General features: G+C 31.9%; 1 protein-coding gene across 4 annotated transcripts in view; it reads left to right on the forward strand.

Annotated features, from left to right (window-relative positions):
- SOX5 (SRY-box transcription factor 5) overlaps positions 1-18,900 on the forward strand; it is a 466,127-nt gene extending 447,227 nt beyond the window's left edge. For all 4 annotated transcript variants that reach the window (XM_051961302.1, XM_051961303.1, XM_051961304.1 and 1 more), the window contains exons 14-15: positions 12,010-12,226; positions 13,925-18,900. In XM_051961302.1, the coding sequence (XP_051817262.1) occupies positions 12,010-12,226; positions 13,925-14,228 (521 nt within the window). In that variant the 3' untranslated portion in view covers positions 14,229-18,900. The remainder of the gene's footprint in view (positions 1-12,009; positions 12,227-13,924) is intronic.
- The last annotated feature ends 286 nt before the right edge of the window (positions 18,901-19,186 follow it).

Here is a 19,186-nt window from a genome sequence, read left to right on the forward strand (position 1 = left end):
AAATAATTTAGGTTATCTGCGAGTATAGAGTATGCATAAATATTGTAATATTTTTCTGTGATAATATGCTTATACTAACATTTGAATAGTGAGATGAAAATTGTTTCCATAACTAATTTGGTTCTTGTTCTTCACCAATTTCAGTGATGTATGTATGTATAGTTATAGATAGATGTATATCTTCATAAATTATATGTGTAGCTAAAGTACACATATAATTCTTTCTAGCCTTGATTTGCAGAACTATTTTAAAAACCAACAACAAAAAAAACACTTTTTCTGTCTCTGCAGCTTTCAGTGTAATTTGGAAGCAATATAAACAAAACCTACATTCAAACACACAAATATATATACATATATATGAAGGAAGAAACAGAAAATCCACCATGTTTACAGAAAGTAAACACCTCAGTTTAAGACCCAGCAAGACATTTTTTTCATTTTCTTTGTCCTTCTACCTGAATGCCTTCTCTTTCTGTCACTGACATCAATATCATCATAAAATAATATATATTGAACATCATGAGGAAGTTAAATATATTTCTGTATTAAAAATGTTCATAATGAAAACAGAAAATAAATACTATACTAAACCAATAAATTACTATTTGGAGAATAAATAGCAAACGAGTCATTTCTTTCAAGGGATGCAAAGTAGTAAATAATAAATATGTAGTAAATACACTCAAAAAAAGAGTTCTTATAGAGGCTTCTGATTGAGGAAAAAATCTGCTGCTAATGTAGTTGCCATTATATATATATGTGTATATATCTCAGTTGTTAAGTCATCTTAAAGCCATGTTAAATAAGGTTCCACGCAACAGATGTTGAACAAATCATTTTGTCTTCTGTGAGTTTATAATCTCTATTTTCTGCATCTAAGTTTTGGAAGGGTTTATATTTAAATGTAAAATACTTTGAGGTCTTTAAACTACACAAATTCTTCTTTCTATATAAAAAACTATTCTGCTTCATAAAAATGAATTATTAAACAATAAATGAAATGAATACAAACACTTAAATTAACATTGTGAACATGTGTGTATGTATACATATAAATGGCCCATTTGTAAATTTTTATTCATAATAGTTTTATTAAAAGTTTTTTTTTAAATTGTTGAATAAGAAGTTATAAATAAGGGAAGGAATATAGGGCTACAGTAAACCAGATGTTCCAATTTTTTAAAAAAGAGAATATATTATGCAAACTATAGGCCAGTGACCTTGACTTCAATTACAGCCAAAATTCTAGAACATATTATTAATGTTATTAGATTAATGTCCAGTATAGAAAACTAAGTGAGCCAGTATGTCTTCTTCAAGAACAATTCACTCTGAAGTAATTTCATTTTTTTAAAAAATAGATACTAGATTGAGGTAATTGTAAATATAATTTGTGTTAATTTTAGCAAAACATTTGACAAAATCCCTCATTTTTTTCCTGTGAAAAAGTATGAAGAGATCTGGGATAGAAAATAAATATATATATAAGCATTCATAACTGGTTGAATGAGCAGAACCAATTAATTAATTGACCTTAATGTTTTATTGTCAGCTTGGAAAGAGGCAGCCAATGGAAGGCCCTATAGGGATCTGCAGTTGACCTTCTACTTCTTAGAAAAAGAAAGAGATAAAATACTTACCAAGTCTTCAATCACTTAAAACTAGGAGGGGTATCTAAGACTATAGATAAGAGTCATTATTCAAAAAATGTTATGAGAACAAATACGCATTATTTAACCTTGGTTCATAAGACCAACTTCACAAGTACCATAAGAGGAAAACATAAAGATAATGGTTGTTTGGGAGTCTAGGCTACAAGATCAATGTGAGTCAAAAATGCATTTTGGCAATTAAAATAGATTGTTTTAAGACACATTGGGAGAGACATACTTTCCAGACCTAGGGGAGGTCCCTAAAATCTACTGTATTATTCTCCAGTCAGATCATATCTGAAATATTATCTTCAGATTTGGGTACCAAATTTTAGAAAATCCTGTTAAAATGTAGAACATCCATAGATAGGCAATCAAGACTGCAAAATGATAGAGGAGGATGAATTCATTTCAATGGAGATGCTTATCCTCAAGAAAAAGAGACTTTGTTATGATATTGAATGATGTTTTCCAGTATTTGAAGGATAGTCATATTGAAGAAAATTTATATTTACTATGCTTGGCTCAGGACAGAATTAGAGAAATGATTAGAAAATGCAAGACATAAGCTTATTTTAATGAAAAACTTTGCTTGAAATGATGAAATATCGTCATCTGATTAGACATCTCTAGTTGTTAACAAAGACTAGATAATCATTTATCAGTTGTGTTATAGAGGGAATTCCTTATTCAAGTATAGGTTGTACTTGGTGTCATCTGAGATTACATGATGATGAGAATCAAAGATACTACAGTATTAATGAAACAAAATGATATTTTGTCAAATATTCCCAAAATATCCAAATGAAACAAGAAAGATAATACTATTTTTGGTTATTTTTTAAAGAGTATACTATAATTACAGTAGTATGATTTAATTATGTCAGGTACCCTTTCATAGAATAAGAAAAGGTATTGCCTAAATTTATTTCTTTTTGAGGTTAGAGAAATATCATTTATACAGAAAGCAGATTAAGGGGTTGTGTAGAAGATATGCCCTCAAATATCTACTCCTAAATAAATAAGTCATCTATTGAAATCTACAAGATTATTCTGAGCAAGTTGCCCATTTCATACAGAAAGTACAAAGAGAGCTTGATTGTTTTGGATAACAACCTCCGACAGCACGCTGCTAATTCATTCTGCTTAAAACAGGCGCTTGAGCTGGGTTGACATTTTACGTGGTCTCTAGGGATCCTAGTTGACATTTTAAAGGGCTTCTAAGCATTTTATAATACCCTAAAATCTGGTTTTAATAAGCCATTCTGCTGAAATTGTTAACATAAGGAATCACCTTTTACTGTTTGGCACTAGATCAGGGGGATATGGGGACATCTTTTTTTGATTAGATATACAGTAGTTGGAGTAAAATGTGTAAATTCATTACAGACCCCATAGAGGTGACAGACCGTGTAGCTCAGTCCAAGCTCATCCTTGTTTTGTTGTCAGTTTTAGAAGGAAAGGAGAGCTCTTTAAGACAATGTGAGATGTTTCCTTTATTTTGAACATCAAATATTATTTTCTGGTTTGAACCTTCTTCCTTTGCAATCAAGAGAAATAGCTGAATGTCCTCCTTAACAAACATATTTCAAAGGTCTCCTTTTGATTGCAAAAGACCAATCTTTTGAAATCAGCAGGTCTCTCTTAACTGGCCCAGGGTGAGTAACTAGAGACTCCCAGATCAAGTGGGCATTTTCATCTCTTTGTGAGGTTATCTAAAATGGTCTTTTCACCATCCATTCTTGATTTATTTGGAGGGAATTGTACCACAGCTTTGTGTAGGGGTCACAGGAATTTTGTTTCCACTGAAAATAGCCTAGAATGGATCAATATTTTTCATGGGATATTTAGAAAATATGAACTATATCATGATAAAAAAAAACCCTTTAAATATAATTTATCTAACAAAATATATAATTAGCAGAAAAGTCTGCATTTATTTCATAGTTATATTTAAAGTATTTGGGGAGTAATCATACCTCCCTAGGAATCATTTGCTGACACCAAAACATGTTTTCAATGTGGTTGGTTACCAAGACAAAATCCTATAATGCCAAAGAGGTGACAAAGGTTGTACTTGTCATTATCAAATAATGTTATTTTTTTCTCCTAGCTTTTTCCCCATATACAGATTTCATTTAAATGTACATCAATATGTTTTCTATGGTATTTCAAAAGTGTTGGCATTGTTTGCATCATTTCTCTCCAATAGTTAATATTAATTTTTTTTAATTTGTTCTAAAAGTTGATATGATTTTAGTTCTCTTCATACTTGAAGTTTGTAACTGGAAGATAGCAATTTTTTTGTTCTTGATGCCATCACCTCTTTACAAAAAATGTTTCTTAGATTTTCCTTTATTGATTAGTAAAAAAAAAAAAAAAGTTTCAATGATCTTACAATATCCTTATGAGACAGAAGAAAAATAAGATTTTGAATATATTTAGAAGTGGCTAGATTGAACCACACATTTCAGAAATGACTTGAAGATTAAACAATAAACATTTAGAAATTTACAAAGTGTAGTATGGTATTTAAAGTCACCATTAATCATAGTGCTGCTATCATTGTCCATGCGTAAGAATAATTTCTTTCCCCTTTAGAAAGTTTTGATGGGAAGACATATTATTGCCATCTTTTATCCCCTAAGGCTCAATCCTTTTTTTTAATGTTCTTTACTCCCTAAATATACTATCTATCTCTATACTTTGAGCAGCATTTGAAAAAATAGCAAATTTCACTGTAAAAATGCCTAGTGACTCACTCCTGAAGCCAAGAATTATATGCAGTAGATATCGGAAGATTACTAGATTAGGAGCCAGAAGAAAGATTCTTCAAGTTTCTATTAAAAGTATTGTTTCCTTAGAAAAGTCAATTTCTCAAAGTCTGTTTCATCATCTGTATAATAGGGATTATCTACCAAGCTCACTATAAGGATCCCATGAAATTTGGTAGAAATAATTACCAGTTATTATGATTACAAATCTATTTGCATTATAATTATGTTTCAATATAGTATGCTTTTCCTTATGTGTACTTTGCTCCATCTTGATTAGTTGTAATTCTTGCAATTCTTCAGTTTTTGGAATAACTCTTTCAAGTTTCCAGTCATGTAGAATTCTACATAGATGTTACACTGAAGTAATATATTTGTGAAGACTGTTTTTATGGATTAATCTACAAATATATTCCATCAAAGTAATCAAATAAGTTTAGGATATCATGTAAATAACACACATACAAAAATACTAAAATTGGTTAGAATGATTTGGTTTTTTATATACACAGACTAAGGAAAACTACTCTGATATGAAAATATCTAAGGAAAAAAATCTTTCTAGTTATTCAATATTAAATACAAGAAAAGATTAGTTTTTTATTTGATATCTATCATAAAAATAATATTGAAATAGCTATCACAAGGATAATGAACCTTTTTATTTTTATAAGTATTAGGCTTCTGAAGCAAAACACATTTCTTTACAATATGACAAATGCTATTTTTAACAAGAAAAATCAAAGGAAAGAACATGCTGAAATGATGATACTTGTCTTTGCTTCCTTAAAGAACTCAGAATAAAACATTTAGTACCAGTATATTCTAATGGAATAAACATAGACCAGACTGTCAGAAGATCTTGAATTCTTGCCATTGTATCAACAGTGTCTTTTGAAAACCACTTCACTTTTATAAAATGAAAATAATAGGACCACAAGAGTTATCCATGAGAACATACATCCATTCCAGAAAAGAAATTAACAAAACTGGTTACAACTGCTGGTGATTTGGTTCAATTCAATAAGAATTTATTGTACACCTATTATGTTAATGGCAATATACTAGGGATGCAAGGACAAAAAAAATTCACTTAAGGAATTTACATTTAACATATGGATTTATGGAGAAATATAGATATGTATAAGGTATTCATAGATCAAATACAAAGCAATTTCTTTTGAAGAAATGTGGAGAAAACACTATTATAGAAGTTAAAGGCCTCCTCTAGGATTTGATACTTGAGTTAAGATGTTAGGGAAAATAACATACAGAAGGATAGAGTCAGGAAACAAAGTACGAAGAGACTGTAGCTGGAAAAGACAATGGTTAAATAATAATAATAATAATAAAATTACTGCATTATTCTTCTGGGAGACAATCCTTGAGGATTTTTGTATGGAAAACTATGGCATTAGAAATACAATTAAATGTGAAATGTTAAAAGTAGTTAACAGTAAAATGCTAAACTTAAGTATTTTAAGTTTGTAAAATTTTCTTTATGTCAACCCTGGGAGGCAGATAGTGGCAGCATTGCTACCCTTATTTTTGAAGAAAATTTTTGAAGTTAGGAAGGCTTAACAGACTCTCTCCCATGATGACACAGCTAGTAAATTATTAGAGTCAGACTTTGAATGCAATTCTGATTCCAGGTCAAGAAGTTCTATGATCTTTTTGTTAATTTTTATTAATTTCATAATTTCTCTATCAACGAAGATGTGCATAGAACATAGAACAATAATATGCATTTTATTTATTAACCTATCATTCTTGAGCCACATATAATAGGCTAACATATTAAAAAAATGTCTGCTCTTGAAAAATTCACAGTGGATTTTAAACATCTCCATTTGGGTTATACAGGAAGAATGAAAGCTTGGAATTTCTGCATCAGATACTTAGGCATAAAAATCCTAAGAAATAATAGAATTCTGCAATTGGAACTAGTCTAACTTTACAAAAACTAGAATTATGAGAAAATGAATTTGTAAGGGAGAAGCTTCTACCTTAGTAGTCCTTTTATTTCTGCAATGGAGGCAAAAAAAGGTTTCGTTATTTGTTCTCTAGAACCATAAATGGTTTTTCAATTATTAAAGCTTCCCTTTAGTTATCTTTTCATTTTCATTATTGTAGTCATACATGTATATTCTTATAGTTCTATTTGTTTTTTTATTCAAAGTTCATACAAATCTTCCTGTTGTAAAAAAAAAAATTTCCTATACTAATAAAAAAAAAGTTTTGAATTATTTAGTTATGGGTCATGACCGAGCCTATATGCAACAATTTTTTTTGAAGTGAACAGACTTGCTTCTGATACAGGTACTGACTTCATTAAAAAAGGATAAATCAAGGATTCACTTTTTGGGATTTAAACTTGACAAAGATTTTAGTACATTCCAAGGAAAGTTAAATTAATAGGAATACAATGAAACACAGTATGCTAAATTTCTTCTACCTCCAAAGACTGATTTTCTATAGGCCAAATATTTCTATTAGATTCAGAGGCTGTGAGCTGATTGCTTACGCTCATGTCTGAATTGTAATGAGCAGCATACAACTGCAAAGTTGTTTTACAATAATTATTTAAATAGTATTGTCTTTATCACCTCCACTTTAGTGGAACAAAACTTAAAGATGAATTTTGGCTTTTACAACGTCGATTAACTAACATTTATTAAGCATTTATTGTAATGTTTTATTGCACAAAAATGCTGTATTCATAGACCAGGTTTATTTTCAATTACTCCCAAACTGGTGGATACTTATTATGCTTCCAGTTCTTTGCTACTACAAAGAATACTCTGCAACTTATTGTTTCAGCCAAACATTTTTCTTATTTTTGCTTTTGTGGAAAGTATGATCAAGAGAATTTATGAAATAGGCCCAATATCTACCAAATCTATGTAAACCCTTACAATTATAACATTTTAAAGTACTAGAATCCTTGCATGAAAATTCCAAAGTAGCCCTATTGCAAAAGTATTTTATATATTTGTGTCATGGCTTTGAAAATGATCTTAAGGACTTTTTTTTTGTCTTCATCTGCCGAATTCCCCATGAATGAATTGGATACATGAGACTTTAAGAGTTTAGTATTAGATATCTAAATAGTATGATTTGATGAACATAATTCATATTGCTGATACTTATAGCAGTAGATATATGAAAGCAATAATAAATCCAAAAGTATGCTATTTAACAATTGGATTTTTAATTATAGAAAGGGTATAATAAATGCACCGTTTTTCAGGCTTAGGCTTTCATGCTATGAGGATAGGGTATGTTTTTAGGATTTTTGTTTGTTTTCTAAATCAGAACCATGTACATAATGCATGAGTATCTGAACATTTAAAAAATACATGTATTTTTAGCATGAAAATATTGTAAAGAAATAGGTATCTTCCTTTTTGTAGACCATGTTACCTAGACTAAATGTACCCATTTACCCATTTTACCCATTTACAAATAGGCACTTTGGAAAGATGGCAATTAACAATAGTGAAGTTACCTGTCACTTGAGATAAGCAAAATAAACAAGCCTTATGAACTTTGCTTTGATGACTCTGAAAGCCAAACAAAAGCAACAGTATTAGTTCCTAGGTGAGCTGGGCCATTCTTTATTCTGTTTATCTTCTCTGAGCTAATATAGTTAATGTTTTTAAAATACCCTAAATGTTTTTTTTTTTTCAAATTTGTGGAGAACTACACTAATCACTTGCAGATAGGTATGCCTATCTGCAAATGAACTGATTTCCCCATATGAGCTATAATAAAAATATAACAATATCAGCAGAATCAAGGAATATAACTATGAACTTGCATGGAGAATTGAAATGATTTAGCAACAAAAAATAAAAACTCCCAAGAAGTTTGTTATTTTTCTGTTTGTTTTATACAAACTAAAATGGAATTGGAGAGAGAAGGGGGAAAGAGAAAATAATTTCTGGTTGATTTTGCTTGTCTGTGAACTAGCAAAGGCACCTGGAAATTGGAGTTCATCTTCCAGAGATGAGAACTCCTGTTGCTTCCAACTTGGAGGGAGTTTCCTGACTTGGAAATTCCTTATGCCCATGACATCACAGATACAGTTCCTATCTAGTATTATAAATTAATTCAAGTTGAAATTTTACTTCAAAAATTATTAAAAAGCTATTAAATTTATATATCTGGTGAAGGAAATGGCAAACCACTCCAGTATCTTTGACAAGAAAACCCAAAATGGAATCATGAAGAGTTGGATATGACTGAAAAATGACTAAGCCTAACCTCCTCCAAGAAAAATATACACACACAAAAAAAATGTCATCAGCACACTCATTTTTCTCATTTTGTATTTAGCCACTGCAGTGTAACATATATATATATATATATATATATACACATATGTATATGTATACGTATGTGTATGTATTTAATATTATATATTGTATATTTATTTTATATAAATATATTTATTGATAATTATAATAAATATATGTGGAAAATACACAAATATATATGTGTGTATATTGTCAGTGCCTATAATTATAAATGAATATTTAATATCCATTAATTTCATATACTTAATATTTATAAATGAATAATTAAATAGAATTTTTAAGGTTGGCATAGTCCAGTGCTCTAATACATTTGTGATTTCATCATATACCCGCTAATAACTCACAACTTATCCATGTCTGCCTGTTCTATGCAATACCCCTTTGTGAAGATGTATTTTTTCCCATTGTTTCATGGATTACCATAGCTGAAGAATTAACTAATAAGTGACCAAACTACTGTGAGAAGTTTCTTTGTCACAAGTAAGATGTGAGTCCTGTGGTGGTCCCAGCATCACAGACCTTGCCAAAGCTTATACTTTTCAAATCTCACAGAAACCTATTCACACCTTCATCAGATATGGAAGAACTTTGAGAAGGAAAGTGAATATATTTAATCTAAATGATGGCTATACTGATGTGTGGGTGTGGTGTATGTGTTTGCACATGTGCATGTAACTATATATACATTTTAGGTGACCATGTTATATAATCTATAGATCTGACTGAGGCTAGACTTACATCTTACATATCCACCCACCCTCATATGCTCTTGGATCCAGTAACATTGGTCTCCTTGTTGTTCCTGGAGCAGGATACATTTTGTAGACTTCAAGCATTTTCACTGCCTGGATGTTTTCCCTCCTCATTTCTTGGCTACTCTGAAGTACCAACTAAAATCCTGCTTTCTTCTGGAAGTTCTTCCTAAGCTCTCTTAATTTTAGTGCTTTTCTTTTGTTGATTTTTTCATATTTATCCTATAAAGAGCTTGTTTGTACATAATATTTGCATGTTCTCTCCATTAGATGTGAACTCCCAGAGAAGCTTGTGTCCTCAGCTCTTAGCACAGTGTTGACACGTGTTATTCAGCCTTTTTTAATTATGTCCAATTCTCCACGACCCAGGGTCATTGGGAATTGGACAACTAGAAAGCATAGTGGATAGAGTGCTGGGTCTTCAGTCAGAAAGATCTGAATTCTAATTCAGACTTAGATACTTATTAGCAGTGTGACTGGGAAGGTCACATAATCTCATTTGCCTTAGTCTCTTCATCTGGAAAATGAGCTGGAAAAGGGAAAGCGCAAAGCATTTTTTTGCTAAGAAAACCCCAAATGCGGTCAGTGAGAGTCAGACACAAGGGATAAATGAACAACAGACATTGTCAGAAAGAAATGTTTGTAAGATTGGCACAAGTCTCAAAAACTCTAATGCCATCTCTTTTTTGGATCATATTTGTGTTTTTGTTGGTATTGGAAATTCCGGGTGAAACTCCCTTCATCAGTGCAGATCAGCACAAACTCTGCAGTGTATATTCTTAGATTAGAGAATTATTAAAGTTTGGAATCCAATAAGTTTCAGAGCTAAAATCCAGAGCTTCCTGACTTTGGAGCAAACTACTACCACAGACTGCTTCTCTAATGTGCTTTTAATGCTAATTTGGGCTATATTAATTGAACAATTAGTTACATAATGAAGGAGATGATTGCTCTGCTTTTCTCAAACATTATCTAAAGTTATAGGTGCCACTTTTTCAAAGGTTCTTTGACAAGACGGAGTATATCCAAAGGACTATCAGTCCTTTGATTAGGGAACTTAAAAATGACTCATAGAGTTTAAAGAAACAACAGGATCTATATGTGTGTGTGGTGCTTAAAAAATAGTGAATTTCTGTTTACCCCATGGGACCACACAATGAGAGTGCCCTTTCTTTATGCAGAGGTACAACCTGTTCTAATACAATAATAGATCATATCAATTTTGGACCATATACAGATACAGTTTTCTATTTGTTTACTGTGGCAAAGAGGGATTTTTTGATTGGCTGCTAGACCAAAATGCAAGGTGCATATGAAAAGCAATGACCAGTTATATCAATTCCTCTCTCTGACTGAGTTTAAGTAAGGAGGATCTGAGTAGGAGAAAAACCTTTATCTTCTTTCTTCTTGGGCTGTGACTAATCAAAAGGCCTCTCTCTCTCTGACTCATGGTAATTTTATAGGAACTAGTCATAGCATAGGTGCATATAATCCAGAGTTTATACTAGGCAAAATAATTTCACACACTCGTAAGGACTGGACTTTCACTGGCCAGTATTTCATTACATTTGGATCAGATTTTGAATTCTTCCTTTGGAAAAAATAAGACTTAGAAGAGATAAAATCTCCATTCAAATATTTTAAAAATGTATTCTTTGTAGATCTAGAGAGCAGAACTAGGACCAATGGGTAACAGATTTTAGCTTAATTTGAAGAATAATTTCCCAAAAGAGTTGCCTAAAAAGGTAATATATGCAGCTTTATGATGATGACAACTTCTGTCTCTAAGATGCTAAGAAATACTATTACGAACTTATCTGATATTTCTCTTCATCTAACTACTAACTGGACAACTCATTTCCCAACATATTTTGCAATTTTCTATTTCCTTACTTTTGCTTACACCATTTTTTAATACTTTGAGTCTCTTTTTTCTTCCCTTGCACTTTATTTCCCCCTTTTCATCTAAATATTACTTGTTCTACTTCCTCTCAACCTGTTTTGTACCCTTCTTTATAATACTCTACATTGTAGTTTATTTATTTGGGTAAATAACATTTCTTTCCTCAATGGAATGGAAGCTTCTTGAAAGCAGAGATCACATTTTGTATGTTTCTCCTGGTAAATAGATTTATTCCAGTAAATATCATAGATGAATGAAGTAATAATGTTTCTATTAAAAATAATTATTCATTACAGGAACACACCACAGTTGTAATATTTTGCTGATGTAATTTATTTATTAATGTGAAGTAAGCAAAAAATAGCACTATTAATTATTATAGCTTCTGTAGCATACCATGACTTTAGTCAAAGCCTCTCTTCTTTAAGTATTGGGATTTCATCTTATGTTGATAAGTCATATCCATTTATTGATTATATGATGAAATTTAGACTAACATTGTAATCTCAAATTTGCTTTTTTTTTTCTGAATGCTTTTCCTTTTTAGGATGTTTTCAGATATCTATGTTAGAATGCTAATTCTGTTTGTTTGTTTGTTTTTTTAAGGCTCTCGTTGGAAAGCAATGACAAACCTAGAAAAACAGCCATACTATGAAGAACAGGCTCGACTTAGCAAGCAGCACCTGGAGAAATATCCTGACTATAAGTATAAACCCAGGCCAAAGCGAACCTGCCTTGTAGATGGAAAAAAATTGAGGATTGGTGAATATAAAGCAATTATGCGGAACAGACGTCAAGAGATGAGGCAATATTTTAATGTTGGGTATGGAGCATTCATTATTTTTTCTTCTAAACTGGGGAAGAGTACATTTAACAGTATAGCAGACTTACTTGATTAGTAACAACTTGCCATTTTAACATGAGTAAGCAGAAAGTTTGTTTGAAAACTGTCAGCCAAGTACCCTAGAGGTAATGAAAATTAAATAAAATAATAAAGGATTGCATGGAGTAATGGATAGGGAGCTATCCTTGTCAGGAATACCTGAATTCTGACATACACTGTTCATGTGACTCTGGACAAGCTTTTCAATTTTCACAGCTTTAGGCAACACTGCATTGAAGACAATGTGCCATCCTGGAACTGTAAAGGAAATTTTCTCACCTAGGACTTACCTATATCAATGATTATCCTTTATAATAATATTAACAGCAAACATTTATGTAGTACTCTTAATTTAGCAAAGTATTCATTTATCAAATAAATTAATTCATACGAAAAGTCATCTAACTCTTAAATGAAATTTGGCAATAGCTTATCAAACAGTCTAAATACAAAAGATCTTCAACTAAAATATTTTAAATTTGTGAAAACAAGGACAAGCCATTAGATCTATAAATTCTAAATTTTATTAGTTCTTTGGTTCATTAAATGAAATTCTGTGAGTTTTATTTTTTAATAAGACTACATAATGATAATTGTTCAAACAAGAAGTAACAGTTCACTCGAGGTCAGTGTGTCATAAAGCCTCTTTTAGGCATAAGGAAATACTTGACTGGTAGAGAGGGAATGTTTAGATGAAAAAGAGGAAATCATAAACCATAACATATGATTCAAACCAAATATATAGTCTTTCAGAATCTTTGTATTTAGCATAAGGATTATATTCAAGGAACAGGGAGACTATAGGACAGGAAAGACTTCCATTCTTAATTGAGAATGTTCATTTTAGGAGATTCCAACTCTGTCTCATATGTTAAGATTTTTGAGTCTAGATTTTTAAAAAATGGTGACATTAAAATGTGCTGTCTATAATGGTACTTATACATGGAATATACCATCTCATATGGTATGGAAATAGCAAGTGCATATGTTTAAAACTGAGGTTTTAAGGACACTCAAACTTCTTAGAATAGTAAATCCTGGGCCTAGTGTGGCTGGAATTCAAAATATAAAAAAGCATTTTCACATCTTCCTCATAATCTTCCACTTTTCAAAAAAGGTTCTCCTTACTGCCTCCAACACTTTGAAGTAGTACACTGCTTAATTCTTCCCATTTCCCGGCACAATGCCATACATATAATAGTTGTGCCTAAATGAATAAGCCAGAGTGAACTGACGATTATTGACTTTTTCCATAAATCTACTTATCCTTCTCATTACAATTGCTTCAACTGTAATGTAGATAGATAGTTACATTGTTTTAGTCTCAGTTTTGGGTTCTTTCTACTTCCCCTTTAATCACCTTTGTCAATTAAAATCCTTCTATCACCTTTGGATTTGAATTTTATCATAAAGCAGATTCAAGACCTCTGTTGTCAAGACTATGTTGTCTACAACCATAAGCTCAGAAAAGGGGAAAATTGCTGTAAGAGGGAATATAATAAGTACAATAATGTTAACTATTCGAAATCCGTTGCTAGAAGTCAGGAACTGATGATCAAAAAGTTATTGATTTAAGATGGGTAAGTTTACCACAGCTCCTGAAGTACCCAAATTCTCTTTTTATATTTCCAAACACAGGCAACAAGCACAGATCCCAATTGCTACTGCTGGTGTTGTATATCCTGGAGCCATTGCCATGGCAGGAATGCCCTCCCCTCATCTGCCCTCAGAGCATTCAAGTGTATCCAGCAGCCCAGAACCTGGGATGCCTGTGATCCAAAGCACTTATGGTGTAAAAGGAGAGGAGCCACATATCAAGGAAGAGATGCAGGCTGACGATATCAATGGAGAAATCTATGATGAATATGATGAAGAAGAGGATGATCCAGATGTGGACTACGGGAGTGACAGTGAAAACCATATTGCTGGGCAAGCCAACTGATAAAGAGTCATACGATTGTTGTGACCTTAGAGGACCTAAAGAAGCCCCAGCTGGTTCATCTTTACCAGTGGCCAAGCACATTAACTTTCTCATACACTGACTGTTATTTTAACTGTTAGTCTTAACTAGTTGGGACATCAGCTGACTAATAGACCTCAGCCTGCATCAAAAGGCTTTGGAAGGAGAAAAAATAAAACAGCAACAATATCAACAACAAGAGATTGAAATAAGCTATGGGTAAAATAATGCCAGTAATTCAGCTGCTATATCCAAGCACTGAAGTCTTACCCTTCAACTCTTTTTTTTTTTTTAAATAAACTTTATGGCTGTTTGTTCTACAATGTTCTAGAAATTCTCACTCAGGTACACAGTGCCAACAAGTGGCTTGTGAATGTGTTTTGTTGTTTTGTGCTACAGTTTAAAAAAAATAATAATTTTTTTTTGTTTTTGTTTTGGTAATGCACCTGACAGAAAAAAAAAGAAAGATAAACTTCTCTTTACTCCCTTCCACAGTCTCCATCTCTATACCTTTGCATATTTTAGGGGTGGATGTGTATGAGAGGGGAAGAGGGAAAGAGAGCCTGTTTTTGTTTTTGTTTTTATTTTTCTGCCATCTGACACCCAATAGGCAATTATTTTCTTCATTGAGGACTTGGTTCATCTATTGCACACCACACTGCGTCTTTGAGCAAGTGCCAAATTTGTACTGAAGTGTTGAACTAGTTCATTTTTTTGGTTTTGTTTTCTGTTCTTTCTCAGTTAGGACAGTATTATGTCTTAGACAATCCCTTAAAGAACCTAATATACCAGCAGCTGGTGAGATTTTAAGTTTTTAATTTTTAATTTTTTTTTTTTTTTTTTTTTTTTTTGGAAACTGTAGGTGCCGTTCTCAGGTGAAAAGAGAGAGAGAGAGAAAGAGAGACATAAAAAAATTTTAGAGAAAAATATTTTCTGACCTTGGATTTTTGTGTGTATGTGTGTATGTTTATGGTACTAATAAGAATAATATTGGACCATTGTGAGTAAAACCCACATCTGGGGATGAAATCCCACATCCTCTAAGTGACTGGTCTGGAAGTAACTTTGACCTTTAATTTGCACTTCAAATGACAACTTAACTTAATCAAGTATGGGGCTCAGAAATTATGTTTTTAAACTTCTAATATTATCTTCATGCGATGGATCTGGTGGTCCTATTTAACAGAAGTGTGCATGTATAACACGGAAGCCACTAACAATACACAACCTACTTACAGATGCCTTTTTCCCTTTGATGATTAGTTTCCCTAACCTTTGGCTATTTGAGGGTTTTACTTTGTTTCATTTTGTTTTCCCCTAAGATCTTTTGGCCTCTAAGATTATGCTTCACATTGAGTAAGTCTGGCCTTTTGGCAGAAATTGAGTAAGCATTTTTCTTCAACATTCCATTCTGCTCTAACCAGGAATTGGATCTGGTGATTTTATAAGGTGTTGTGTTGTGTTAAATTTTTCCCCCATTTTCCTTTGTGATGAGATAGTCTCTTTGTATTTCATGACAGTGAAAATGAGAAATATTTTCACAAAGTAGACAGCAGGATTCAATTAAAAAGCGACGACAGCCAAAGTAAATTGATAATATCTGAGCTCAAGCCACCATTGTCTGCTGAACTTGCCTTTGCTAAAAACATCCTCTAAAGACATTCTCCTGAGGCATGGTGTGCACATAGAAAGACAACAGGTGATGATTATTTTGTTTCTTTTTTGCTTGCCAAAGGGCCACTGAAAGTGTGAGACCTTTGCAAATAAATGCCGACTTTCCAAGGAAATTGACAACAATGGTCATGAAACAGGATAGTATACCAACCAGTAATTTGGATGTGCGATGTTATTCACTCCATCTTTTTACTCAACCCCGCCACTCCCTGACCTATACTCCTACCCCCACCAATTTGGATTTATACCTCTGAATAGGAACAAAACATCCTTTTCGTTTTTCTCTCTCTCAAAAGACTTGCTCTGGGGTTCTGCTTGGAGGAGCTATTCATATCCTGCATGTCAGAGATTTTGTTTCCTTTGTTCTTCTGTTTGTATTTGATGACTGTATATTTCAGTTGAACTGCCTCTTCTTGCTAGTGTTGTGATGATGATGATAATAATAATGGTCAGCTGTTCCCAGATTAGTAAATTATGTATAATTTATTTTATTTCCCCTATTCTATTTTATTCTATTCTGAATTGGAAATGCAGCCAACAAAGCTGTTAAGATATTTAAAACTAATTTCCCTTCTCCAACTTCTTACATATATAGTACAAAAAACTATATATATATATAAATATATAAAATATATATACAAAAAACTCACTTATCCCAACATCTTTTTTCCTTCCCCTTTTAAAAATTTTGGCCTCAGCAATGTCAAGTTCTGATGTTTATTATGAAGGAGTGAATTAATGGGAGTGTTGTGTTCAATCTTAATTAACTTCTGCTCTCTCATCACTCATTTTAGTTATTTAATTACCACAGTCATCTAGAGCCAATTTTTTGTTTTGTTTTGTTTCTTTTTTTTAAGCACTCTGTTTGGATAAGGAAAAACTAGACACTTGTTTTTATATCATTATTAAGTACAATGTGAAAACAGATTTTTAAAAATTTGTTCCCTGTCTTTGTGAACAAATTATTTCTGACTTATGTGGGTTCACCTCTCACGTTTGCTGGATGCTTATTTTCCACCATGTTATAAATATGCTTTGTTTTAATTTTGTGACTTTGGGCTACAAGAATACTTTGTTTTAGCTCCAGGTAGGTGCCATCAAGGCATTCGTGGTTAGAGCCAATTATGACACCCTTGTGGAAAATGTCAAAACTTTTTTCTCCAAGGGAGAAGGCCACATCCTCTATTCTGGGTTGTTGTTCATTGTGAACTTTAACGAAACTTTAATTTTAAACTCAGACATGAATTTTACTAAATTAGATGTGTGCCAGAAAGACCGAGCAAGTGTGTTCTGGAGCATAAAGCAAGCCAGCAGCCTATATCATATTCCTCAGTTCTGCCATTTGACTTACTATATGGCACTCCGTGTTCCAGTTTTCCCGTACTATTTAAAAAAAATCATGCTAATTTATAAGATGATTTGAAGTTTATAGGTGAAAGATAATAACTTACTATGTTAACACATTGCCTTTTCTGTATTTGATTGATTGACAATATGGTAATGTCATAAAGCCTTATTTTTCTCCTTGCTTTTGTTTGTACTCCTTAGTACCCATGATAGACAAGCTGGAGAAAAACAAGGTAGTTTTCACCTAAAACCAACAACAGAGGTATTAGTCTATATTTTGGTTAATCTTGCTTTCCACTATTCCCCTTGTGTCCACACTCACTCCTTCCTATAGCAGCAGTTCATTGTAATACATTTGGTGACAAGCACTGGAGAAAGTGGATTAAAGTTGCTTATATTTAAGCTGTTAAGAATTTGGCTGGTTACCTCAATGGAATGAAATATCATGGAATGAAATATAAAACTTTTCTCAATACATTCATGCCTTAAGTTAGTCAAATAAAATTTTAAGTACATTTAATATCCACATTTAACAGCAATTTAATCAGGCCCCAGAAAGAACAGTAACTATTGTTCTAGCTTATAAATTAGTTTGGTAACCAAACAAATCCTCTTACAACAAATAAATATGAAAGAATGTTCTTCTTTCGTAACATTAATTCAAAGATTTGGTTTATGCATAGAATTTTTCTTCACATAAGTCTATATTAGGAAGTAAATTGTCTTTAACTTTTTTTATATTCCACTTTCAGAAGTTCTCTCTTTTTTTTTTAATCCAAAGACATATGCAGTTATTTAGTCCCAAGGAAGCCTCTCATATCACATTTTAAATAACAAAAATATTTTACTTTCACCTATTCTACTAGGTGGATTGTCCACTTGTAACTAAATAATTACACATTGTATTCACATGTGTAGATTTATGAAATATCAGTCTACCAAGTTACTGACAAAATAAAAAGTATGGTTTTACAAGAAAAAATAAGTTCACTTAAAGTGGATTCAAGTAGCTCCTTATCTTATAGGGCAAGGATATTTGTTTAGCTTGGCTTCTAGAGTACTTACATTTAAAATTTTTCTTCTATCAGTTTCACAGACTGAAGATGATGTCATGTTGGGTTTTCTACTGATTGATTTCTATCCTCCCCAGTGTTTCTGTCACTGGTTCGCTAAAACAGTATTTATATAGCTCCATTGGCTCTAAAGCTCTTAGTCCTTCTTACAGTTTGATTTTTACATGTGAAAAGGAAAAAAAAAAAAAAAAAAAAAAAAAGAGAGACAATCAAATGCCTGGAGCTTAAAACAAAGTATGTGCAACCTACCATCTCACTTGAAATTTAATAAGAGAAATAATTATGTAAATATAACATAGAATTATAGATTTATATTTTGTTCATAACACATAGTGTAATATAAGTTGTATATTTTCATGTTTTTGGTTTTATGTTATCATTCATGCCACAATAAAATGAAAATCGGAGTTTATGTACTCAAAAAAAAAAAAAAAAAAGATGTGGGTTGCCACCATCCTGTTTTTGTTTGTTTTTGTTTTTGTTTTTTTGCATTTCCCTTTTTCAGTATTACTGCCCTAAAAGGCACCAATAAAAACAGCAAATGTGTTCTTTACCTATTACATTGTGTTTCTTTTTCCCAATTCTTATTTCAGAACTGTGATTTTTAGTCATGTTGTCAAAAAAACAAAACAGGAAATGATCATTTCTTTTTTGCTTTCAATGTAAAAATTCATTGTTGTGATTTTCAAAGACTAAAAATACCATGACTGAGAGGACCTGAATGTTATGGTATGTGCATACACCAATCCATCACTTTAATCCATATTTGCATTTTTAAATGAGAATAAGGAAACAGACAGTTCTGTTTTAGGAAGATCAGGTTGAAAGAATTTAGCATACAGGTGA

The sequence above is a fragment of the Antechinus flavipes genome, chromosome 5, assembly GCF_016432865.1.
Source record: "Antechinus flavipes isolate AdamAnt ecotype Samford, QLD, Australia chromosome 5, AdamAnt_v2, whole genome shotgun sequence".
Taxonomy (NCBI): domain Eukaryota; kingdom Metazoa; phylum Chordata; class Mammalia; order Dasyuromorphia; family Dasyuridae; genus Antechinus; species Antechinus flavipes.